The following is a 27,001-nucleotide window of genomic DNA, read 5'->3' on the forward strand; positions in this document are numbered from 1 at the left end:
CGCTATTGGTCGGATGGAAATAGACTAGTTTTATCAAGGTTATTTTTACTAGAAGAGCTGGAGCTGCTTTTTTAAGTTGAGGGTTTTGGTGTTTGGGATTTCTTGGTAAGGTAGGCATATCATAAATTTAGCACATTTATTAGCACAATTATAAATATACTTGTTTGTAGCATATATGTTTATATAATTATTTACTTATTTATGATTATTTCTGCACAAATACGCTTTTAGTTATTTATCTATATAGCTAAAATTAGTCAGAGTTGTTGCATATTTGCATAAAATAACCTATATAAGCTAAAATGTAAGGTAGATAAGTAAAAATATATTCTTTCATTTTCTTTTTGGCTTAGTCTCTTTATTTATCAGGGGTCCCCAGTGCGGAATGAACTGCCAACTTATCCAGCATATGTTTTACACAGAGTATGCCCTTCTGGCATACTGGGGAACACCCATACACTCTCACGTTCACACACATACACTATGGATAATTTAGCTTATTCAATTCCCCTATAGCGCATGTCTTTGGACTGTGGGTGAAACCAGAGCACCCAGAGGAAACCCGGGCCAACACGAAGTCAGCAATCTTCCTGCTGCGAAACGACAGTGCTAACCACTAAGCCACTGTCGCCCAAAATGTATTTTTGAATACACATTTTTCACAATATGAAATGTATATCATATTAGGTGTATTTTTCATATTGAACATAATTTAAAAAAAATATCTCTCCCATGAGCATCATTGTAATTCGTTGATGGTTTGAAATATGGACCTAAAAATGTTAAGGGTGAAAACATAAAAAATATATACTAAACATAAAGAAAATGTACTTTACTAAATACATATTCTGTCAAATATTTTGGAGTCTAACATGGCTATAAAACAACCCAGGCTCATTTTAGATACGCACCCTGTATACATTTCTGGACATCGTGAAATATGTCCCAGGAGGTACTTTTTTTGCAGCTTTTGTTTTCGCAAATCCACCAGAGGCCGCTGTGTACGCTTTTACAGATCTCAAATTTCTCTGGCGAGTGCCATTCTCACCTGCTGTTCTCACGTAAATCCACCAGAGGCCGCTACTGACTGACTTACTTACTGAGCGACCGGTCGGTCAATCACCACTACCCACCCCCTTCCCTAAACCCAACCAATAGGGTTTTCAAAAGCACTGATTGACCCGCTCACTGCCTTCTCTAAACCCAACTGATAGTGTTTTCAAAAGCACTGATTGACCCACCCACCGCCTTCCCTAAAACTTAACTGTTTTCAAAATCACCGACTGACCCACCCACCGCCTTCACTAACCCCAACTGATAGTGTTTTCAAAAGCACCGATTGACCCACCCACCGCCTTCCATAACCCCAACTTATAGTGTTTTCATAAGCACCGATTGACCCACCCACCGCCTTCCCTAAAACTTTAAGTGTTTTCAAAATCACCGACTGACCCACCCCCCGCCTTCCCTAACCCCAACTGATAGTGTTTTCAAAAGCACTGATTGACCCACCCACCGCCTTCCCTAACCCCAACTGAGTTTTCATTAGCACCGATTGACCCACCCACCGCCTTCCCTAAAACAACTGTTTTCAAAGTCACCGACTGACCCACCCACCGCCTTCCCTAACCCCAACTAATAGTGTTTTCAAAAGCACCGATTGACCCACCCACCACCTTCCCTAACCCGAACTGATAGTGTTTTCATAAACACCGATTGATCCACCCACCGCCTTCCCTAAAACTTAACTGTTTTCAAAGTCACCGACTGACCCACCCACCGCCTTCCCTAAACCCAACTGATAGTGTTTTCAAAAGCACTGATTGACCCACCCACCGCCTTCCCTAAAACTTAACTGTTTTCAAAATCACCGACTGACCCACCCACCGCCTTCACTAACCCCAACTGATAGTGTTTTCAAAAGCACCGATTGACCCACCCACCGCCTTCCATAACCCCAACTTATAGTGTTTTCATAAGCACCGATTGACCCACCCACCGCCTTCCCTAAAACTTAACTAAGTGTTTTCAAAATCACCGACTGACCCACCCCCCGCCTTCCCTAACCCCAACTGATAGTGTTTTCAAAAGCACTGATTGACCCACCCACCGCCTTCCCTAACCCCAACTGATAGTGTTTTCATAAACACCAATTGACCCACCCACCGCCTTCCCTAAACCCAACTCAGTTTTTTCAAAAGCAATCCAGAAAAAGAAAAGCTCTTGTGGTCGCCTGATTTTTACCACCTTTTGAGTTCTCATCATATTATCACCCTGTTATTTACTTTATTTTATTTTTAGCCTTTTTTGTTTTATCTGCTTTCTGGAACCGTTCTTCGCCAGACTCAAACCCCATTGTTGTGGTCAACTCCTCTTTGCACCTCAAGTAAAGCAGTTAACTAGTAGCGCAAAAAGAAACCAAAGCCATCTGCAGCTACCGCCCTGTAGGGTTTGTTTTAAAATCAAAATGCAGCCATACAAAGCTCTGGCTACATAATTTGTGCTCTCCAGAAATGTATATGAGGGTAAGTTTTCACAATGAGCCTGTATTGCTATAAAATCAAATATGTCTGACCAAGTTTTGTTCCAAAACAAGTTGATGCCACAAAAATGAGACTCCCATGACATTTTGTTTAGTTTTCTACTGACAAAAATAGCCTGCAGGTTATAGCCAAATCAATAAATGTTTTATGCATTCTCTTCTCACAAGTCCATGACTGCCTGTCAAAATACCAATTCAAAGCATACAGTAAACATGGAACCATTGAAGTCAGACTTTGTCTATATGTGATTTCTCAGAAACATTGATAATAAAGTACTAATTTGTAATACGAAACTTGACACATTTTCACATTGACGGAAGGTTTTAAAACAAACGTTTTCATGGTAGCATGATTTAAAATGGTTTTCATATGTTTTTTTTCTTCTTCCTTTTTTCAAGCCTTCAAATAATATCCAATTTAGGATGATTGCTAAAATATTTGATTGGTGAAAACCAATAAAATTAGACACTAATGGACACTTAAAGGGTTAAAGATTATTTAAAGTTGCTTTATTATGTAGAAATCAAGAACCATTGTTGTTAGGGACACCAGTGGCCATTCAGTGAACTGCAGCTAACTTATTATATGTTACGTAGAAGAGGCTGAACGATTGGTCTTTTTCATCCTTTGATTATTAGTAGAAAAGTTGGAAATACATTTTGAGTGACTTTTATACTTTTAATGAACATCAAGATGCTGTTTTTTGCTTGACATTGACATAACCATACATTATTCATGTGGTATGGAACTGAATCAGAGCTCTCAGGAGTGGAGTATGCCTTAACTGTAAGATACATCGTTTTGAATTCCCCAGCAAAAACAGCCTTAACCTAAAAAACTCTCTGCATGCTTTTATAGACGACAAAGAAAGCTGTTCACACACTGCCAATTAAAAAGAGATTAATATATGAAAACATAGCATCTTTAATATGATTTAAAAAGCTGATTGCATTAGAATTCACCAACCAGAAGAAAATGTTCATGTCAGATCAGATAGAAATAGCTCATCAATTTATAAACTGCCATTTTCCATTTTCATCTTTTTCAGCGCTGTTAGCTGTGCATATTAAGCTGGGACATGAGAGAGTGCTTCATCAGAAAAAAATGGTAATTATCATGCATAATTACATGCAATTCTCTATGAGTATGGCCTCCTTTAGGAAACACACACACGCACACGCACATAAACCAGATGTAATCTCTTCAGGTCCACTGTTCTGCTTTTCAGCCCACCATCTCACATCTGCGCTAACACATTACTCTACACTGATCCAAGAACAGCTGACAAAGAGAAAAATGTATCAGGTCCCTCCCACTGAGAGAGGTGAGTCATCATGAGGAAACCCCTCAGAAGATGATCAAACACACTCTCAAACACACAAGCCTGCAAACATCCAAACGCTACTGCTGCTGCGTCTGCTTCTGATACACCCCATTTTAGATAAAAGAAATCTCTCCATCTTAAAGATGAATTTTTAATTAGTTTTCACGTGTATTTAAACATCTTTGAGGTCATTTGATAATCCCAATGACCTCATATGATCAAACTTGTTGCCTCTGTTTTTTCGCATTACTGAAATATTCTACTGTCTTATTCTATTGGTGATCAAATGACAAAATCTACAGTGACAGTAAAGACATTAATAATGTTACAAAAGACTTGCATGCTTATACACTCACCAGCCACTTTATTACAGCTGTCCAACTGCTCGTTAATGCAAATTTCTTATTTGCCAATCACATGGCAGCTCAATGCATTTAGGCATGTAGACATGGTCAAGACAATCTGCTGCAGTTCATACCGAGCATCAGAATGGGGAAGAAAGGTGATTTAAGTGACTTTGTGATTGTTGGTGCCAGACGGACTGGTCTGAGTATTTCAGAAACTGCTTATCTACTGTGATTTCCACGCACAACCATCTCTAGGGTTTATAGAGAATAGTCTGAAAAAGAGAAACTATCCAGTGAGCGGCAGTTCTGTGGGTGCAAATCCCTTGTTGATGCCAGAGGTCAGAGGAGAATGGCCAGGTTTAAGCTGATAGAAAGGCAACAGTAACTCAAATAACCACTAGTTACAATGGAGGTATGCAGAAGAGCATCTCTGAACACACAACATGTCCAGACTACAATTCACACAGGCTCATCAAAATTGGACAATAGAATATTGGAAAAATGTTGCCTGGTCTGATGAGTCTCGATTTCTGCTGCGACATTTGGATGGTAGGGTCAGAATTTGGCATCAACAACATGAAAGAATGGATCCATCCAGCCTTGCATCAACGGTTCAGGCTGGTGGTGGTGTAATGGTGTGGGGGATATTTGCGTGGCACACTTAAAGCCCATTAGTACCAATTGAGCACCAATAGTGTCAACGCCACAGCCTACCTAAGTATTGTTGCTGACCATCTCCATCCATTTTTGACCACAGTGTACCCATCTTCTGATGGCTACTTCCAGCAGGATAACGCGCGAATCATCTCAGACTGGTTTTTTGAACATGACAATGTGTTCACTGTACTCAAATGGCCTCCACAGTCTCAGGAGCTCAATCCAATAGGGCACCTTTGGGATGCCTTAATCCTAGCTCTCTGCAACTCTCACATGGTCGCCCACTGAAGCTAAGCAGGGCTACGCCTGGTCAGTACTTGGATGGGAGGCCACATAGGAAAGCTAGGTTGCAGCCGGAAGTGGTGTTAATGAGGCCAGCTGGGCGTGGTCAACCTGCAGTTTGTGTGGGTCCTAACGCCCCATTTTAGTGAAGGGTACAATACTGTTCAGCCTTCTTTCAGAGGTCCGAAACCAAGGTCCTATCTCTCTCTGTTGTCATTAAAAATCCCAGGATGTCTTTTGAAAAAAAAAAAGTTGGGGTTTAACCCCAGCATTCTGGCCAAATTTGCCCACTGGCCTCTGTCCATCCCCATATCATTATTAGCTTCATCATCCTCTCCACCAAGCTGGTGTGTGGTGTGCAGTCTGGGGCAAAATGGCTGCCATCAAGTCATCAAGGTGGATGCTGCACACTGGTGGGGGATGAGGAGGTTCCTCCCAAAAATGTGTAAAGCACTTTGAGTGTCCAGAAAAGCGCTATATAAATGTCAGGAATTATTATTATTATTATTATTATTATTATTATTATTATTATTATTATTATTATTATTATTATTATGTGGTGGAATGGGAGATTTACATCATGGATGTGCAGCTGACAAATCTGCAGCAACTGTGTGATGCTATCATGTTAATATGGAGCAAAATCTCTGAGGAATATTTCCAGTACCTTGTTGAATCTATGGCACAAAGGATTAAGGCAGGTTCAAGGCAAAAGGGGGTCCAACTCAGTACTAGCAAGGTGTACCCAATAATGTGGTCGGTTAGTGTATACAATGGTTTTCTTTTAGACTTTCTTATTCACTAAACAATCCCAAAAAAAGATCTAGCAGTTTCCAAATAACTAGATTAATTAGTGAGCAATTTGACCAAGCAGTTCCTTCAAATGCATGGATTTGTTTACAAACATCAAAGCTGTTCATTCAACTGAAAACATGCTGTCCAATCAGGTAGTGTCTAGGCAGGTAGCTTTTGTGAATTTACTGCTGAAATAGATTTGTGTAGACATCTATAATGACCTACAACATCGGTTCTCAAACCTGGTCCTGGCGTGCTGCTGCTCTGCATATTTTGCATGTTTCTCTTGTTTAACACATGATTCAGATGTGGGTGGGACGGTGGCTCAGTGTTTAGCACTCAAGAATGGCATTACTGTGTGGAGTTTGCATGTTCTCTCTGTGTTTACGTGGGTTTCCTCTGGGTTCTCCCGTTTCCTCCACGGTCCAAAGACGGGCGCTACACTGCTGCTCTACATAATTTGAAAACAACAAAATTGGTCAGTGTGTGTGAATGTGAGAGTGTATGGGTATTTCCCAGTGCTGGGTTGCAGCTAGAAGGGCATCCGCTTTGTAAAACATATGCCGGAATAGTTCGTGGTTCATTTCGCTGTGGTGACCCCTGATAAATAAGGGACTAAGCCAAAGGAAAATTAACAAATGAATGATTTAGATGTGAAGACTGCATCAGTATGGAATCGTGTTTAGATCAACATGTTCCCTACTAAGTGTTCACTGCTCTCTACCTCTCTCACATGAGAAAATTGGCTGAATTTACTTTGTTTACTTTACTTGTTTAACTGTTTGGGTTATTCTAACCGTAATCATCACATTTGCATACGAGTCACATATCACACGTTTTTATAGAATTTGATAAACTTGACACACAATGAGCACACTTTATTCGAATTGGAGTCATGGCAGAATTTCCAATGATATCTACTTTGCAGGGCACTTATTGTCAAATGGAACAAACCTCTGAAATGGTAAGGGAAACATACGCCAGGACCAGGTTTGAAAACCACTTATCTACAACAAACCTCAGAGATCTTTGGTGATAACAGTGTTTTTTCCGTCTTTCTAATAATGCAAAATAAACTTGCACAGTTTACTTATGAACATGAAAGAACACAGCGGAATATGATGGAAGAGGACCAGCATTCATTTCTGTTCTGAAAGCTGCAAAACTACACTTTACAGAACGCTGTGGATTTGTGCTGGAATCAAGAACTTGTGCCTTGTACATTTGTGCCTTGTACATTTGCCACCTTTAAACCAGACCACAAAAGTTTAGACAACAAATATGTCCCTTCTTTGTAACAGACTAAGAGTAGCTGGTCTTTTCTACTTCTGGACATAGTCAAAAGTGGACAAGCTTAAAACTTAAGAATAAGTTTTAGAATTAAGATTAGTCCACTTGTGAATGTATCTACAATAAAGCATCTTATTATAAGGGCTTTTGCTGTCTTAAAAACTGATCAGATCAAGGCATCTCAGTAGGTAGGATATAATCTGGTGTTTTCTTAAAGCAGGTTTTTTTCAGATTTTGCATGCTGTTTATGCCAAAAAATAATTTTCTGTTATTTATTACTCACCCTCGTGTCGTTCCAATCCCCTGAGACCTTTGTTCATTTTCGGAATACAAATTAATATATTTTAGATGAAATTTAAGAGGAGATGTCCACAAAAGGAACCAAAAACATTGTCAAAACATTCCATGTGCCTTCAATTATCATAAAAGCTCCAAGAAAACTTTTGTGAGCATATATATATATATATATATATATATATATATATATATATATATATATATATATATATATATATATATATATATATAAACAAAAATGTCAATGTCAACTGATGCTGATGGTTCCTTTTCTGGGTGTCTCTGAACCCTTGCTGTCTATTGCAGATAAGGGAGCTCTTGAATTTCATCTAAAATATCTTAATTTTTGTTCCAAATATGAACAAAGGTCTCAGAGGACTGGAACATGAGGGTGAGTACTTATTGTCAGAGTTTTTGGGTGAATAACCCTTTAACTAAAGCAATTTAGTCATCACAGTGGCTAGCAAGAAGGTCCCTAGTTCGAGTCTCGGCTGGGCCAGTTGGCGTTTCTGTGTGGAGTTTGCATGTTCTCCCTGTGTTTGTGTGGGTTTCCTCTAAATGCTCCAGCTTCCTCCACAGCCCATAGACATGCGATATAGGTAAATTAGGTAAAACTAAATTTCCTGTAGTGTATGAGTGTGTGTGAATGAGATATTTTGCAGTGCTTTGCAAAAAGTATTGAGAAAAATAAATGCAAATCTCCAAAAATCACAAAGCAAAAATTATTTTTTGAGAAGTAAAAATGAAATTTGTGAACAAAAAAACTCAAGCAGTGCAAAAAAATAAATAATATACATACATATATAGACTTGCAATTAAAAAAAAGAAGTATATATATTTGCAAAACACTTTTTAGTCAACCGTGAGTTTGCAATGCTGTTTTCACTTTGCACTTCAAGTTTCTGCATGTTTCATTTTGTGGCCCTGATTTGACAAGGGGGTGGAGTAAAGGGAACTTGCGTGTTTATGGACCTGCCTCCATTTAAGCAACGTCTTCACCTGGAGACACAGTATCACCAAGGTGGTCTTACAGCCCTATAGGTCTGGGCCTGCCGTAAAAGCCCAAGTTCCTTTGTAACATTTGTTTTTGTAAAGGCAATTGAATTTTTTATTTGCAGTTCTTTTTTTGTTCACAAATTTCATTTTCATTTCTCAAAAAAATAATTTTCCCTTTATGATTTTTTTTTTTATTTTATTATTTTTTTTAATAATTTATTATTTTTTTTTGGAGATTTGCATTTATTTATTCATTTTATTTGCTCAATACTTTATTTTTTATTTGTAAAACTTTCTTTATGTTGCAAGAATATGTGGCCCTAGATTGACTCCATAGAAAGAAGCTAAGAAGAGAGATTGAACAGTTAATCATAGTTGGAGCTGAACAATATATCGTTTCAGCATCGATATCGCAATGTGCACATCCACAGCAGTCACATCGCAGGATCTGCAATGTAGAATCAGGATTATAGTTGAGTAGGCGTTTGTCGAGTAATTGCAAAGTTTAACCACAAAGTTACAACACCCCCCCCCCCCCCCCCCCCCCCCCAAGGTGGTCTTACAGCCCTATAGGTCTGGGCCTGCCGTAAAAGCCCAAGTTCCTTTGTAACATTTGTTTTTGTAAAGTCAATTAAATTTTATTTTATTTTGCAAGTATATATGGTCCTAAATTCAACTTTTTGTTACTTCACGAAAGATTAATACAATACGAAATTAAGGTTATATAGTGTCATTTATTATACAGTGTTAATTATTCTATTTGTGTACCTGAATACTGATCGACACAGAAAAACCAAAGCATTTATTTAATTTGTAACTTTACTGTATTTATCATAACATTTTATGCAGATGTGCTCCACGACAAAATCATCCTATTTTCATCCAAAATGATTCTAAAATTATTTATTATTTGCAAATAGAGCTATTCATTTCATCTGTTAAAATGATACTCAATATCGCAATATGTATTGCAAAAAAATAAAATATTGCAATGTCCAATTTTTCCAATATTGTGCAACCCTAATCTTAGTTTTAGTGTAATTTCAGAAAAGAAATCTAAATTTTGTACCTTTACAATTAAACTGCCTAACATACTTGCAGGCTAATGTCTGTTGTTGCTGGCGCAGACATTTACATGCTGCATGTTCACTGTAAAAAAGCCCTGCATGATCAGTTCAAGACTCTTACATCATAAAATAATGTGCAAACTACTCCCCTACTGTTTGCAAAAATACGCCTGCTGTTTCCAGTCACACAAACACCAGCCAAACATTAAAAAAAACTACAGAAAATGCTACACTCTTGAAAATAAAGGTTATTCATTGGCATTCCCTGTAAAACATTTAACATCAATACTGTCTTTTTATTCCACAGAAGATTCTTTAAAGTTATAAAATGTTCTTTAGATTATAAAATGTTCTCCACATTATTAAAAAAGCATTTTCTGGGGAACCAAAAATGTTTTATTCTATGGCATTGCTGCTAAAACGTCCTTTTTAGAAGCTGTATTGAGAGTGTAAGTGATGAGGGCTGAGTATTTGTGCGGCTGCGGTTCATGGAAGGTGATCCACCATTTGAAATGATTTTAAATGAGTGCCTGGAGCCTCCTGTATTAGTGAGAGAAGCTGACCTTGAGCTTCAGGAAGAGCTGGTAATGAGTGATAAAACACTCAGCTCAGGTAAAGTGAGAAAGAGCAGAACACTTTCCCCACTGATGCAGTCAATTTGTTTTGGGTTCATTAAAATGAAGGCATTCATCAAATAAGTTCTTTTTAGTTTCTGAATCGGCACAAGAGAGCAAGTCTAAATGCTGCTTATTTTGTGACCTGACCTCACTCTTAATTCCATCTCCCCCTTCAGACAGCCTGTCTGGTCCATCTATTTAGAAAGGGAGTTTTTAGACATTCAGGGTGTATTAAAAAAACACTGGTGTTCATAAAAGCCTCATGAAATGGCTCGGCAAGCACAATGTTGTATCAGATCTCCTATTGAAACATTATCTGCATAAGACATCAGTGGCATTTCACAGAATGTTTTTAAAAGTAAATAAGAATGTCTTGGAATAAACTGTTCTACACTACCTGACAAAAGTCTTGTCGCTTATCCAGTTTTTAGAACAAACAATAACTTGACTTCTAGTTGATTGTTTGGCATCAGAAGTGGCTTATATGAAAGGCAAAGGCCTCTAGATTACGTTTATTTTACCAAAATAATTTATGATCATGCCTTGATTTTTAATTATTTAATTAGGACAGTAAGGTCTGACTTTGCTTAGACAAAAGTCGTGTCACTTAACAGTATAATAATGTACAGTATAGAATATAAAGCATGGTGCAGTGGAAAAAGAATTAATATTGTGTATGACTCACATGAGCTTGGAGGACTGCATCCATACATCTCTGCAATGTCTCAAATCACTTTATAATAAAGTCATCTGGAATGACACAGAAAGCGTTTTTGCAGGACTCCCAGAGTTCATCAAGATTCTTTGGATTCATCTTCAATGCCTGCTCCTTCATCTTACCCCACACAAGCTAAATAATGTTCATGTCTGGTGACTGGGTTGGCCAATCGCGGTGTACCTTCACCTCCTTTGCTTTCAGGAACTTTGATTTAGAGGCTGAAGTATTAGAAGGAGTGCTATCCTGCTGAAGAATTTGCCCTCTCTTGTGGTTTGTAATGTAATGGGCAGCACAAATGTCTTGATACCTCAGGATGTTACTGTTGACATCCACTCTGCAGATCTCTCGCACGCCCCCATACTGAATGTAACCCCAAACCATGATTATTCCTTCACCAAACTTGACTGATTTCTGTGAGAATCTTGAGTTCATGCAGGTTCTAGTTGGTCTTTTTCAGTATTTGTGATGATTGGGATGCAGTTCAACAGATGATTCATCAGAAAAATCGACCTTCTGCCACTTTTCCAAATGATCAACTAGAAGTTATTATTTGTTGCTCTTACAACTGGGATCGATGACGAGACTTTTGTCAGGTGTATATGGCATCTGTTAGCTACATGACTCAGGGTTAGCTTAAAGAGTACATTTGCAAAATAGCTATTAAAATAAAAGCACGTTACCTGTTGGATAAGAAAATGCTCACGCAAAATACTAATATACTGCCAACTAAAATGTCAATTATTTTTGAAGGAATTAAAGGGTTAGTTTATCAAAAATGAAAATTCGGTTTTTAATCACTCGCCCTGAGACCTCCGTTCATCTTTGAAACTCAAATTAAGATATTTTAGATGAAATCTAAGAGATCACTCATCCTCCGTATACAGCAACAGTCACAAGATGTTTAAAGTTAAGAAAAGAAAACAAAAATTCTGTCAAGACATTCCATGTGACTTCAGTCGTTCAACTGTAATCTTATGAAGCTCCAAGAACACCTTTGTGCACCAAAAAACTGTATAAACGACTTTGTTTGCGCGTGTCTTCCATGTTGTATTAGAGTGTGCATTTAATACATGCTTTATGATGCTTGCGTGTTGCACTGATGACTCTAATGGTAGTACCCTGATGAGGAAGAGAAAATACAGATGAACAAAGTCATGTTTAGAGATTTGTTGGCTCTCAAAAGTTTTTTGGTGCTTTATATCATTACAGTTTAACCACTTAAGTCATATGGAAAGGTTTGACAATGTTTTTGGTTCCTTTTCTGGTAGGTAATAGCAGTATTTTCATTTTTGGGTGAACTAACTAACCCTTGAAACATTTAAAAGCAAGCATTTACACATTACATGACTGTTAACTCATCAATTATTTATTCTATTTTATTGCATTGGCTCATAATGTCTTAATATTTGACATCTAATTGTGGTGGCTGATATAACTTCTGATTTATTTCTCACACTGAAAATGAAATGTCAAGCACTTTCCATTATAGGATACAGTATTCAGGCCAGGCCAGAGAGCTCTGTTGTATAACGCACATTTTGGAAAATGTATTACAGCTCATCCGGGATTTCCATGCTTAGAGAAAATGTGCATTCTGTATACTGCAGATACAGTGAGAACTGTAGGTTATTCAGAATAGCCATAGTTTAAATGAGTAATTCACCGTTGGCAGGACGTACATTTAATAAAACTTGCTGTCTGTTATATAGAAAGACAAAACATATTTTAATTTGTGCTGCTTTGCTACAGAAAAAGGTTGTAGCTTTCCCGTTTGCGTAGGAAACCTTCAATGACTATATTGTACTGGGATTCTGCTGATCTACTGAGATTTTCATGCACAACCATCTCTAGGGTTTAAAGAGAATAGTCTGAATAAGATAAACTATCCAGTGAGCGCCAGTTATGTGGGTGCAAATGCCTTGTTGATGCCAGAGGTCAGAGGAGAATGGCCAGACTGGTTCCAGCTGATAGTAGGGCAACAGTAACTCAAATAACCACTCGTTACAACTGAAGTATGCAGAGGAGCAACACTGAACACACAACATGTCGAACATTGAGGCGGATGGGCTACAGCAGCAGAAGACCACACCGGGTGCCACTCCTGTCAGTTAAGGACAGGAAACTGAGGCTACAATTCGCACAGACTCACCAAAATTGGACAATAGAAGATTGGAAAAATTTTGCCTAGTCTGATGAGTCGGATTTTAGATGGTAGGGTCAGAATTTGGCGTCAACAACATGAAAGCATGGATCCATCCTGCCTTGTATCAACGGTTCAGGCATGTGGTGGTGGTGTAATGGTGTAGGGGATATTTTGTTGGCACACTTTGGGCCCATTAGTACCAATTGAGCATCGTGTCAACACCACAGCCTACCTGAGTATTGTTGCTGACCATGTCCATCCCTTTATGACCACAGTGTACCCATCTTCTGATTGCTCCTTCCAGCAGGATAACGCACTGTGTCATAAAGCACGAATCATCTCAGACTGGTTTCTTCAACATGACAATGAGTTGACTGTACTCAAATGGCCTCCACAGTCACCAGAGCTCAATCCAATAGAGCACCTTTGGGATGTGGTGCAACGGGAGATTCACATCATGGATGTGCAGCCAACAAATCTGCAGCAACTGCGTGATGCTATCATGTCAATATGGAGCAAAATCTCTGAAGAATATTTCCAGTATCTTGTTGAATCTATGCCATGAAGGATTAAGGCAGTTCTGAAGGCAAAAGGGGATCCAACTCTGTACTAGTAAGGTGTACTTATTAAAGTGGCCGGTGAGCGTATATTAAATTAGACAAATAATTTTTAATGAATGCTACATCATATTGTAATATGAATGATCGTAAACCGATAAACTCTAATAAATTCTATAGTATACTTCAAATTTTGCTACATTGAACCATGGTGTATTATAATATTATATATTATATATATATATATATATATATATATATATATATATATATATATATATATATATATATATATATATATATATATATATATACAAGTGAACTATTTAATACAGTATTCGGTCACTTGTTTATATTACTATATTTGTAACTTTGGAATTACAGACTGATTCCTATACTTTACTATAGACCGTTCAGAGGAATGTAAACAATAATTTTCTGTTTTACATTTTTAATTTCTATAACCTCAGAGAATCCAAAAAGGTCCAAATATTGATAAATAATGTTATGATAGCTGTTTTAAAGTGAAGATATGATTGAATTGTCTCTTGTTACAGTTATGAAATAGTATGATAACCAGCAGGAAATGTTCAAGAGCCAATGACATTACCACATTGAAATGGTCTATTGTATGGTTCAAAAACACTATGCTATAACACTATACGATTTGTTTTTAATGTGTTTTGTATCTGCTGTTTCTGAAAAAAATTCATATTTTAACTAAACCACCATTAACAGAGGCATCTTTTTGTTTATGTTTGGGGCTGTTGACATGTTGCTAAGTTCACTTATTATAAGCAACACTTATTAAGCCTCTTGGGGTTTAAGTGATACAGATAATGGAGTAAACAAAGGAGACAGTGCAGGTCGCAATAATTCAGTATACAGTATATGGCTTATTTATTTACAAAATAAAGGGTTTGGATTTTATTATATTATGGGCTTGATCGCATTTAATGTTTTTCTATAATGGGAAAGAAAGATTCATTGGATTTACTAATTTTTTTAAAGGTAAATGGTTGTAAACAATTTATATGGGCTGAATTTAAACAAACAAATGAAATGGAGTAATGTTCAACTTAATATGTTTGTTTAAATTCATCCCATATAAATTGTTTGCAATAATTTGCAATGACCCATTTCTTTCTGTGTAGAAAGATCTAGCAACTTGTTTCAAGTTAAGTCATACCTCCTTTCCTGTGTTTTTGGACTATGCTTAAATGCAAGAGATGCACATTTAAAGGCATTATTTAAAATAGTTTGTGCAATGTCACTATTTAATTCAGGTCTAGAATGCAATTGTTGCTCCTGTTAATGTCTACAGAGAAAGATGAAGCACAAAAAGGTGAAATGACATGCTGGACTTAGCTGCAGTGTGTATGTAGCCATTGCTCATTTACATATTCTGCTGAGATTACAACCATATAGAGATAGTCTTTAAGCAACTGCCCAGCTTTATTACTGTTTGTGCTTTTACATTTATGCTTTAGGCAGAAGCATTTGATTATATCCAAAGGCATCTTAAATATCAACTTTTAAAAATCCCAAAATATGAAGAGACACAAACAAGTTGAATAGGTTTGCAAATGAAATTAGGCCTCTAAAAAGGTTTTATTAAATAAATCAGGTGAGCCACCAGGGTTTATGGAGTGTGCACTCGTTTTGTTAAAAGAGAACGGTGGAGATTAATGCTTTGATAAGTAATGAGCGAGAAACAACTGCCGAAAATAACCAGAGCATATACTGTATAAAATATATATAACATTTTAGGCTGAACAATATATTGTTTGAGCATTGATATAGATGCTATTCAAATCATCTGCAATTCATCGCAATATATATCGCTGCAAAACAATACTGCAATGTCCGATTTTTCCAATATCGTGCAGCCCAAGTACACATGTAAAAATAAGAGACTGAACATTATTCAAGGCTCTGATATACTCATGGTGAACTTCTTTTTCATTCTTTGCTTTTTGCGATATAGAGGAAACATCCAGGTGGTGTCCAGCTTTTAAATGTCCAGGTGGTGTTCACACTGCTGTGTTAAGGATTGTGTGTCAAATGCGCTGCAGGTTTTAAAAACGCATGCAAATAGAAAAACTAACAAACTGAGAAAATATCTTCATCAATTTGGACAACACACACAATACGGCTGCACGATATATCGTTTCAGCTTTGATATTGCAATGTGTACATCCGCAAAAGTCACAGCGCAAGATATGCAATGTTAAGTCTGGATTATAATTGAGCAGGAGCTACAGAATTGTATTTAATCACTGTATTTATACGGAATTTATATGATTTATGCAAAAAAAAATTCTTACTTCGAATTATGGTCTTGTTTCTAGATTTCAGATTAAATCGTTTCTAGATTAAAATCAGATTATTTTACTTGCCCCACTGGCAGATAATTTAGTTTTTTTAAGGAAAATCTCCTAATTTTGAGTTATTAAAAACAATACTTTTACTTGCTCTGATAATTTTTTGGTACTTGGATAGTAAACGAGACAAAACAAAGTGAGAAGTGAAGTTTCATAAACTAATTTCGAGAGGAGCACGTGATATGATAGGGCACGTCTGGCCACTCATCTGTAATCAGTAATAATCCAATCAGAGTGATCCTAGTTTACTATAAATGGATCAATTTCTCCCTACTGTTCTATCTTCATTGGAAGAATCCCCCCTTCCACCCCATCTCCTCCTTTTCCTCCCTTTTCTAAAGGGGAGCTCTCGAGAGATACCTGATCTCGGATCTCCTGATATGCTTATAGACCGGGCGGGAACCCTGGGCTCAAATATCTCCGAGCTCAGGGTTCAGCATGACAAAGGCTTTATACGCCAAGCATATCTAAGTGGGAACTCTTGAAATGTATTTTTTTGCATTGTGGTTATTTAATTTCTGTACCTGAATACTGTTACTCCCAAGAAAACTATCAAATAGTGCTATTCAAACTATCTTGTGAAACTATATTCATATCGCAATATTTATCGCAGAGAAAAAAAAATACCACAATACCAGATTTTTTATATATCGTGCAGCCCTAACACACACGCACTAGAATTCTCCCAACACATGCAGATACAGAAACACACAGCAAATAACGCAGACCACAATGGAAGAGATGGGACCCCAATAAGTGACAGACCTGGCTGCTTCCTGTTTAAAGTCGGGGTGATTTGCATGTGGTGTGAGAATTTGAGTGTGCATGTGTTGTCAAACTGATGAAGCTGCTTTCTCAATTTGTAAACGCTTTTCTATTTGCATTTGTTTTCTTAACTTGCAGTCCATTTGAGCTCTCTCACCCACCGTAGGGAGAGGTAAAAATATATAGTGCACTCTTTTCACAACAAAATACAAAATAACAGAAGTGAGAAATGCTCAGGCTGGGCAAAAAGCAAAGGCTGGGCAATAAAATCGGTATCAGTATTTATTGACCGAACACCATTGTCAATAACGATAGAAAAAGTTTGGTATGAAGTTTCCCTATGAAGGCTATAGTTTTATTAAAATGTGGCTGTGAAGCGCACACCTTGGAAGCAATGGCAATAAGCTTAGGGTGTAAATTTGTCATTTTCAATGGAGGTGCGCTACTTGCACGACGCACGCATGGGAGCGACACACACATGGTGTGTAATTTCCAGGCGCAGATAGTTGAAAACATCTGAACTTATCCGAATGCCGTGAGCACACCGTGATTCATGTAAGTAGAACAAACCAATCTACCTCACACTTTGATGGAATAAACACATTTTAGTAATAACGGCAGACTAATTACCTCAGACAAACACAGCGCATCCAAACACTTCAGTGCTTTTTACTTTTCTTCATAAATTTGCATCTGAGCTGCAGCAGTGGTTTGTCTGGCCGCCTAGCTACAAGAGAAGCCAGGGAAGAGTGAGCACAAAGCTTATTGAAAATGGTGAAGGAATCAAAATCCTGTGGCTTTTTGGTTTCTTTTCTTGTGCATCCCAGCCACTAGCTCCCTATTTGAAATATTTTAGCATAGGGGCTAATGTAGTCATTCAACTTCACAATTTGTAATTTGAATAATGTATTTGAATAATGATGGCTGGTTCCTTTACTTGAAAGCTCAAATTTGATTATCATAATTTGTTTTGTTTAAAGAGTTTGAGGTTTAATGTATCATTATTATTCACACCCTACAGATGTTGATCTACCTTTACCATTGCACACACTTTGCAATAAGTTCAAGAGTCTCTTTAACACTTTTATTATGAAGAGATGAGATATTTTGTTTAAATATTTTAGTTTTTGACTATTTGCCTTAGTAATGTTGGTAAATAAAACTAAAGTGGTTAAATAAATAAAAATACTAATATTCCTAAATGGATTGTTAAAAATTATTCAATAATTATCGATACCGAATGATATGACACATCATGTCGTGATATTTTTTTTTAATTAATGAGAAAACAGCAATAAAGAAAGCATCTTATTTTAGTGATATTTCATAGTTCGATTATAAAGTACATTTCGGACTATAGACTATATGGATCTGACTATTTGAGACTCATGTTTAAATGAATCTCTTTTCTTTGACACAGAACAAAAAAGGCTCTTGTGAATTGGTACAAACATCACATCCCTTTCATCTTCAAAAAAACTGTCTACTAGATTTCACAGACAACAGAAGCTCTGGGAATCTCTTGTTTTTAAAGTTTTGGTGCAATCTGTTCACACATTGGCCCTTTAGTGTGACCCTAACCTTAAAATAACTTAGTGAACTGTTGTACCAAAAGCATTGCCACAGTCCTAGCTGTCATCTTGGGCTTAAGACCTTATCGAATGTCAACCTGCATGATGATTTTTCAATTGTAAGCTGTAAAGGTCAAAACTGGACACTCAGCAGAGTTTTATATTACAAGATGTGTGTAATGTTAGAGGAGGCAGATTATCCCTGCAGACATCATCAGCACATGCCACATCTCTGCAAAAATGCAAGTATTTTTGTTGTCATTCTGCCAAAGGGATGAAAAAAGAATGAAACAAGCACATATAATGTAGTAGAAATATGGCAGCTGGCCAAAGACGGCAAGCAATAAATACAATTTAGGAAATAAACAGCGAACAACAAACTCATGCTGACAAATGATTTCTTCTGCAGAATCTCGAAGAATATTTGATGCGAAAAAAATAGCAGGTATCAGTACCAACAAACTGACCCTGGCTCAGGTGCTCTGAGGTCTACCAAACTCTTTGTCAGCAGTAATTGTGAATATTTTGCACAAGCAGCTAGATTACAGCTGCATCTGAGACTGTGTTTCTGAAAATGGAAACCATCCTGCACAACTGGCCGTGAAACCTAGTTATCCAAAATACAGAACTAATCAGTCCCTTTCAGCAGCAGAGAGAATCTCCATGGCAAAAGAAATCATATTTTACTTGAGTTATGAATGAGTTCACAGTTCTATATTGAATTCTGACCAAATATAGACTCTCAGCAGTTCAGAAAATCCTGTTTGGAATTTTCTTTGTGAAAAAACCAAACATACATCATTACTAGTGTAGTCCAATTCATGAACAACTGACTCTTATCAGCTGGCTCTTTTTTGTGAATCAAGAACATACAGCACAAACAGGGTAATCAGATTCAGGAGCAAACCTGATTACTCAGTTCTCTTTAGTGAATCAAAACTAAACCGCGCAATCAGGGTAATGCGATTCACATTCTCTTTAGTGCGTTCAAAACAAACCAGACAAACAGACAGAATTGGATGATTCACAAATAAATGACTCTTATCAGCCACTTCTTTTAGGGTGTGTTTACACTTGGCATGTTTGGATTGAACTGCTGAATAAGTGTGAATGCTGCCATCTGAAACTTGGTATGCACCCAACAAGCAGACTCAGACTGCTGATCTTGGTCCACTTCTAACTAACTCTGGTGTGATTGGACAAACTTGAACACAATGCCGACCAAAGACATGTAAACGCACTAAAAACATCAACTCTGGAAAGCCTACATTAAAACTACAAAAATGTATTCAACATACGTTTGATTGCAGGTTTTAGCTAAAATGAATGCTATGGGCCAGTATGACACCAAAACTTTTGTTTCCTTTCACACTAAGGATATTTACAGGGGTATATTAAGGACAATTTCCATGTAGTTGTTTGCACAACACCAAATAAATACAAAATAATAACGTAACAGTGTTTATGATTTCCCAGAAAGTGTTTTTAAAAGATGTCTAATAGATGTCTAAAGATAGTCGTCTTGGCTAAAACAAGGCTAAATTTGGGCTGTCAGTGAAAATCTAATAGACGTCTAAAAATAGGCCAAAACTAGACTAGTCATCAAATAAACAGAAATTAATGACCACACATATAAAGTCTGTCGAATCTTTCTACTTGATGACTAGTCTAGTTTTGGGCTATTCTTTGATGTCTATTAGATTTTCACTGACAGCTTAAGTTTAGCCTTGTTTTAGCTGAGCTGTCTGTGTTTAGATGTCTATTAGACGTCTATTGAACACACAATTGTTTGCTGGGGTAATCAAATTCAGTTGCCTCGACAATCTTAGTTTGCTCAGCAGTTCTTTTTGTACAGTGTCATATTTGTGATGCAGAATGCTCTTGATTGAGTCTGGTGAATCATGGTTCCACAAAAGTAAAATTATTGTAAAATCAAGGTAAAACTACTTGCAAATAATCCTACTAAATGCAATTTTGGCTGCTTTTTCTTTGAAAACACTTAGTTAGGTTTAGAAAAGGGTGGTTTGCGACAAATAGTTATCTGTGCGACAAACCCTGCCTTCTCATGCATATGTACAAGGATGTGTATCTGAAACAAGAGGATTTGTCATCTGAACCGTGCAACAAAATGTAACCGTAGCAATGTATTTTACATACCGTAAATACCGTAAATAACAAAGAATGCTGAAGAATAACAACTTTTTTAGATCGTAGTTATGATGTTGCTTATTACAATTCAATTTGTGTTCACAATAGAGAATATTCTTTGTGATCCTTCACACACTTTATAAGCTCTTCAAAACTGAAAAAGTACAGATTAACTTTTAGCCCAGAACACAACATTGTTTTGGATGCAAAATATTTGTAAATGCTGCTTTGTTTATTAAGGGTTTGGGCTTAAAATTGACAGTATAAACGCTAAGCAGAACCAAGTCAAGTCACTTTTATTGGGATGCCGGAAAAAAAAGTAAAATAATGGCCATTAAATTACAGACATTTGTTATAAAATAAGCAGTGGTGCAAGGAGTACTGAAAAATCATACTCAAGTAAAAGTATGATTACTTTTAAAAGTACTCAAGAGTAGTGAGTATTACGCTGTTAAAAGCTGATGCGTTTACATGTAATATGTGCATGTGTATGTAACCGTAACATTCTGTAGTGCATTTAGTTATTTCCCAGAACACTGTAAAACCTAACAGTCAACTTTATCAAATGGAATGAGTGTAGTTAACTCAAACTTTTACTGAAAGAGTTAACTAACTTTTACTGAAAGAGTTAACTAACTTTTGCTGAAAGAGTTAACTAACTTTTGCTGAAAGAGTTAACTAACTTTTGCTGAAAGTTAATACTACTCATTTGAAAAGAGTTTTAAACTCAGTGTTGAAGGTAATTGAATACGTCATTACTTCAACTTAAATGGAGTAAATTCACAGTACTCATATAGATTAGTTTTTTCTTAACTCAAATGATTTGTAGCAATCAGTTTCCTAAAACGGTTTGAGTTGCCTTAACTTATTGGGTTTTACAGTACTCAGCCTGTTTGAATTCTCTACGTTTATTTGGTTTTACTGTGCTCAAATTGCTTCATTTACTCAAATGGATTAGGTTCACAGTACTCATTAGGATTAGTTTTTGAACTTAAATGATTTGTTGCAATAGGTTTCCTCAAATGGTTAGAGTTACCTTCACTTTTTGGGATTTACAGGGCAGACACACAACATCATAAGATGTTAATATTATGTTAGATTTAGATTGTGATGTCAGGTGACCAAAATTCAATGTTTAGCCAGTGTCTAAGGACAAAGTTATTTTGATGTCCAATAATGACGTCAAATGACATTAATAAAATCCAACGTCTGATAGACATCATAGTGGTAACATCCACACAACATCAAGCTGTAACATCATTAGACGTTAATATTTAATTGGTTTTAGGTTGGACATTGATGTTGGCCTGATGTTGAGGTGTCAACCCGATTTTAATTTCCAAACAAAATGCAATGTTCCCAGATGTTAAGGTACAACGTCGATCTGACGTCATGTTGAGGTCTTGTGCCTGCTGGGTGTTTAACGCCATTTCGGTCATCATACTGTAAACAGTCATCATCTCCTCATCAGAGACATGCATCTAAACAGTCTCTGCGTCAATGCGTGGACATCTTGGACACTTAATGCTTCCAAACAGTTTGCCACAATTATAAATCGCCCATGTCTTGATGTTCATTATGAGGCGATTTACCTTCCATGTGTGATTTTGATTGGACAGAAATCACAGGATTGATTTTTCTAATCCTCATAGACAAGAAAAAATAAAGTAGTGACTGCAGGTTGAAGGAAAGTAGTGGAGTAAAAGTACAGATACAGCACTAAAAAGGAACTCAAGGCAAAGTAAATGTACATATTTAGAAAACTACTTAGTAAATTACAATTCCTGGGAAAACCTACTCAATTACAGTAATTTGAGTATTTGTAATTAGTTATTTTACACCACTGAAAATAACAGACGGTAAATTACAGAAATTTACTGGAAATATAAATTTAAGGAAATTTCTGTAATTTAAAGTCCGTTGTTTTAAGGTAAATCTCTGTCATTTAAAAGCTGTTATTTTACAGGTTTTTTTTTCGTCACCCCAGCTGCAAGAAGAAAAAAACAGTAAAATAACAGATTTTTTTACAGTAAAGAAAACAGGCAATAATTTAAAATTCGGTTTCATCAGTTCCACAGTATGCTTCTAGTTTGTTCAATCATGATCCAATTCAGTTTAATACGAATGTCTTTGTTGAAGGATGTGATTCATTATAGGGCAGCTCTACTGACCCAAACTAAGCAGACCAAAGGTGACAGTGGAAAGAAATCAAAACTTCAATCAAAACTGACAGAAATGGAGAACAAAAAACACTTGGGAGAATCTGGGCTTAGTCAGGCCACCAAATGTCCTCTGGTCAAACAAACGAGGGCAAGACACCAGGATCAAATGTCTAACTTTTTTGTCATGAACACGTAAACCAAGAGAATCAAACTACTAAAGTTTGAACACATCCAATAATTAAATTCATTAAATAATTAATCTATCAATTCTTTTACTCTGCTTAAAACAGGATATTATAGGAAACATTGATTACTGAGCTTACGTGGCATTAAAACCAACAACATTGCAAAGATCAACAAAGGGCCATTTTTCAGCTGTAAGTACAGGAATGTATACAGGAGAGGCGTGCGAACACTATGATGGACATTAATAGTGTACAAAAGAATGTCATTATAGTATTGCTGTTTTGTACATAAAGATCACAAGCATTATCGATTCTCCTGTGTACACTTGTCCATTATTAGATTTGGTGGCAAAGGCTATCTGACCTTTGAAATGCTTATTGGGTGGAGATTATGAGCAACTGAATGTCACGTGCACTGATGCCCTTAAACTTCACTTCAGATTACATCTGATCTTGCTGGTATTTTGGCCCTCTGTCTCTCTCTCACCACCACAGCTGCTCCATTGTGTTCTACTTATAGCATCTGTGTATCATCCGTCAGTGTGTCTTTACACGTCATCTGAAGAAGAGCATGGCATTAATGGAAAAGGATTTCTAATCAGATACCTATTGTCATGTCTGACTGGGTAGGGGTTTTGAAAATGTGTTCCATTTTCCCAAACAAAGGCAGGCAGAGTCCACATCCCTGAGCTAAAAATGCATAAAACACATGATGTGCCTGTCAGCAAACAGCATTCAGATACTCTCTACTAGGGCTGGGGGATTAATCGAAATGTAATCGAACTCGACATTTCGAACATTATAATTGATTTAATCTTCCATGTCGATTTTTTTTTTTTTCGATTACTTTCTCTACCGCATGTGTCACATGACTACGCTCCGTTATGTTATTCCAGCCTGATCTCATGAGAAAACATAAGTATTTTACGTTTTGTCAGTTTAGTGGCTAATTCGTACGAATTTGTACGAGTTCAGTCGTACGAAATTGTACGATTTTAAAAAGGAGGTGTGGCACCTAACCCCACCCCTAAACCCAACCGTCATTGAGGATGAGCAAATCGTACTAAATTGTACGAATTAGATCGTACGAATTCGTACAAATTAGCCACTAAATCAAAAATTTACAAATTGCCGTGAGATTGTTCTGGTTATTCAGACAACATGTCGAGCATGCACAACTTAAACACCAAGACAACAAGAGCAGCTTGTACAAATGAAAAAAAGACTCTACAAAAATTGTCAGCAAAAATAAATATATAAATAAAATAATTGTTCAATAATCCTAATAGAGTTAAAATGTTCAATTAATCGAGATTTTGATTTTAGGCCAAATTATCCAGCCCTACCCTGTACTGCATTTTTCTGAAATGTGTTTGTTTTTAAAAAGTTTGTTTTAATACAATACAGCTGTGATCTAATTTTACAATTATTAGATATTGTTATTTAGTTCAAATAGTCAATAATAGTGTCCATTAAAGACAAAAACAGCTTTGTTTTTCAATTTGAGTAGTCTATTTCTGCTGATTCTGTTCATTCATTCATTTTATTTTCGGCTTAGTCCCTTTATTAATCTGGGGTCACCACAGCGGAATGAACCGCCAACTTATCCAGCACATGTTTTACGCAGCGGATGCCCTTCCAGCCGCAACCCATCTCTGGGAAACATCCATACACACTCATTCACACTCATACACTACGGACAATTTAGCCTACCCAATTTACCTATACCGCATGTCTTTGGACTGTGTGGGAAACCGGAGCACCCAGAGGAAACCCACACGAACGCAGGGAGAACATGCAAACTCCACACAGAAACACCAACTGACCCAATATGAATTTTTATTAAACTTTACATTTTGTAGTTTTAAACAGAGTCGATAATTAATAATTTAATCAATATATTATTACTAATATGGGTGCAATTCATTCATTTAATTTCCTTCGGCTTAATCCCTTTATTCATCAGGGGCCGCCACAGCGGAATGAACCGCCAACTTAACCAGCATATGTTTTGCTCAGCAGATGCCTTCTAGCTGAAACCCAGTACTGGGAAAGACCCATACACTCTTGCATTCACACAAATACACCACAGTCAAATTAGTTTATTCAATTCACCTATAGCACATGTCTTTGGACTGAGGGAAACCGAAGCACCCAGAGGAAACCCACAAGAACATGGGGAGAACATGCAAACTCTACACAGAAATGCCAACTGGCCAAGCCGGGACTCTTACCAGCAACCTTCTTGCTGTGACGCAACAGTGATAACCACTGAGCCACCGTGTCACCACATGGGTGCAATTATTATATTAAAATAAATGCAAGAAGCCAGTGTTACAATCACCCCTTGCTGGTTACTTAAGCTTCTCTTTATTTATGGTTCAAAGTCTTGTCAGGCATTATAAGCATTCAAAAGGAAAATCTCTGTTTTTGTAAAAGACTATTCTAGTGCTAACTATATTTTAGTTATTTAAATATTTATTTTAATAATGTATATTATTCAATTGCTCGGGCTCGAACAGACTGCAACCAAACTTTAATGAAATAGTACAAGATTAATAACCCAATGGGGTGATGTGAAGATGCTGTATTTTTAAAAATATTTCAGTCTAGCTTATTTCTGATTGGAGGAATTGACTGTATTACAGTTGCCCTCGGTTTCCCCTGCATAATGAATCGTTACTAAAAACGAAAATGTGCAACAGCAACGTCTATTCCTCGCAAAAAAACAATACAATAGTTACTTGACAGGATAGTAAGTAAAAGCACATGGTTAAGTACTAGTACAATATGTACTGTGAGAAAGTTAAAAGCCTATAGTCAATATGGGAAGCATTGCTAGTGAACTGAAAAGATGCGAGTGGTTACGTATGGTAATTAAAACCCCCAAATATGAAGCACATAAAATAGACACACTAAGGTAATAAATGTATTCCAGGGCAGGACTGTCAAGGCTCAGCAAGTTCCCACAGATCCCGTCATCCCTCTTCTGGTCCCTAGATTACGCGCATCTGCAGCGCGACGGCCTGGTTCTGTCCATGGTGCTGGTTATAACTGCTGCGCGAGAGAGATTTATTCACTCAGCCTGGAAACGGTTTCTGTTTCCTCACTCTCACTGTCAGTGTGTGCGAACGCACGCACCCATGTAAGCGTGTTTAGACAATGTATGAAAACGTCATGTTGTCTTTTGTGTCATTATAAGCGTTTTTGCTCAAAACCCTCGAGCGCGCGCACACAGACACATACACACATCACGCATCTCCAGACCACACGCACACCCCCTCTTGCGCGACGCGTGTAGCGCTGTGCGGATCACACACACACCATGGTGCGCCGAGCAGAGGCGCAAAATGGCTCACAAGCGCGATCAATACCTCACTGCACGGCAGGCAGAGGCGCGCACAGCCCGCATGCAGCCCCTACGCTCTTCCCGCTCACCCACTCCGTTCCCACCGGCTATAGGTCATGCAGACACACTGCGGGAGGACGTTTTTTACCTTTCATCCAGTCCAGCACCTGCTTTGGGGACCATTTGCTGATGGGTTCCATGACCAGCGCCATGGCTGGTGTGCGTTGATTTCCCGGTTGAATTGTGTTTGGAGCGCGCGGACCATCCGAGCCCAGAGAAACCGATCGGAACCGCCGTTAGCCTAGATCACACATGTGATTCCGTTACACTGGCGGCAGCGCGCGCGCGGCAGAAGCCGAGCTGTTGGATACATCCTCGCGGAGGACTGCGACGATGATGAGAGATCCACGCGCGCGACTCTGCCGCCCCCCCTCCAACTCTCTCTCTCTCTCTCTCTCTCTCTCTCTCTCTCTCTCTCTCTCTCTCTCTCTCTCTCTCTCTCTCTCTCTCGCTCTCTCTCTCTCTCTCTCTCTCGCTCTCTCACTCTCTCTCTCTCATTCTCTCTCTCTCTCTCCCTCCCAAGTGTGCACCTGCTTCTCCAGTCTACCGAGTGGAGATGCAGGGGGAAAATGTGTCTCTCGCCCCCCTCCCTTCGGCGCTCGCAGCGCTGCAGTATCACATGGGTCAGCGGTTCCGTGAGCGTGGGGACTGTTCGGTGACACTACCGATAAACGCTGAACAGCTCCACTGGGTCCGATACTGAGCGCGAGAAGCAACCGAGCAGCTACTTGGTATGCGTGTTTG

At 37.7% G+C, this 27,001-nt stretch overlaps 1 protein-coding gene across 1 annotated transcript in view; it reads right to left on the reverse strand.

Annotated features, from left to right (window-relative positions):
• The window catches only part of si:ch211-26b3.4 (connector enhancer of kinase suppressor of ras 2), a 78,999-nt gene extending 51,998 nt beyond the window's left edge, over window positions 1-27,001 (reverse strand). The window contains exon 1 of the mRNA XM_056457642.1: window positions 26,346-27,001. Within this exon, the coding sequence (XP_056313617.1) occupies window positions 26,346-26,409 (64 nt within the window). The 5' untranslated portion in view covers window positions 26,410-27,001. The remainder of the gene's footprint in view (window positions 1-26,345) is intronic.

Source organism: Danio aesculapii, chromosome 5 (assembly GCF_903798145.1).
Source record: "Danio aesculapii chromosome 5, fDanAes4.1, whole genome shotgun sequence".
Lineage (NCBI taxonomy): Eukaryota > Metazoa > Chordata > Actinopteri > Cypriniformes > Danionidae > Danio > Danio aesculapii.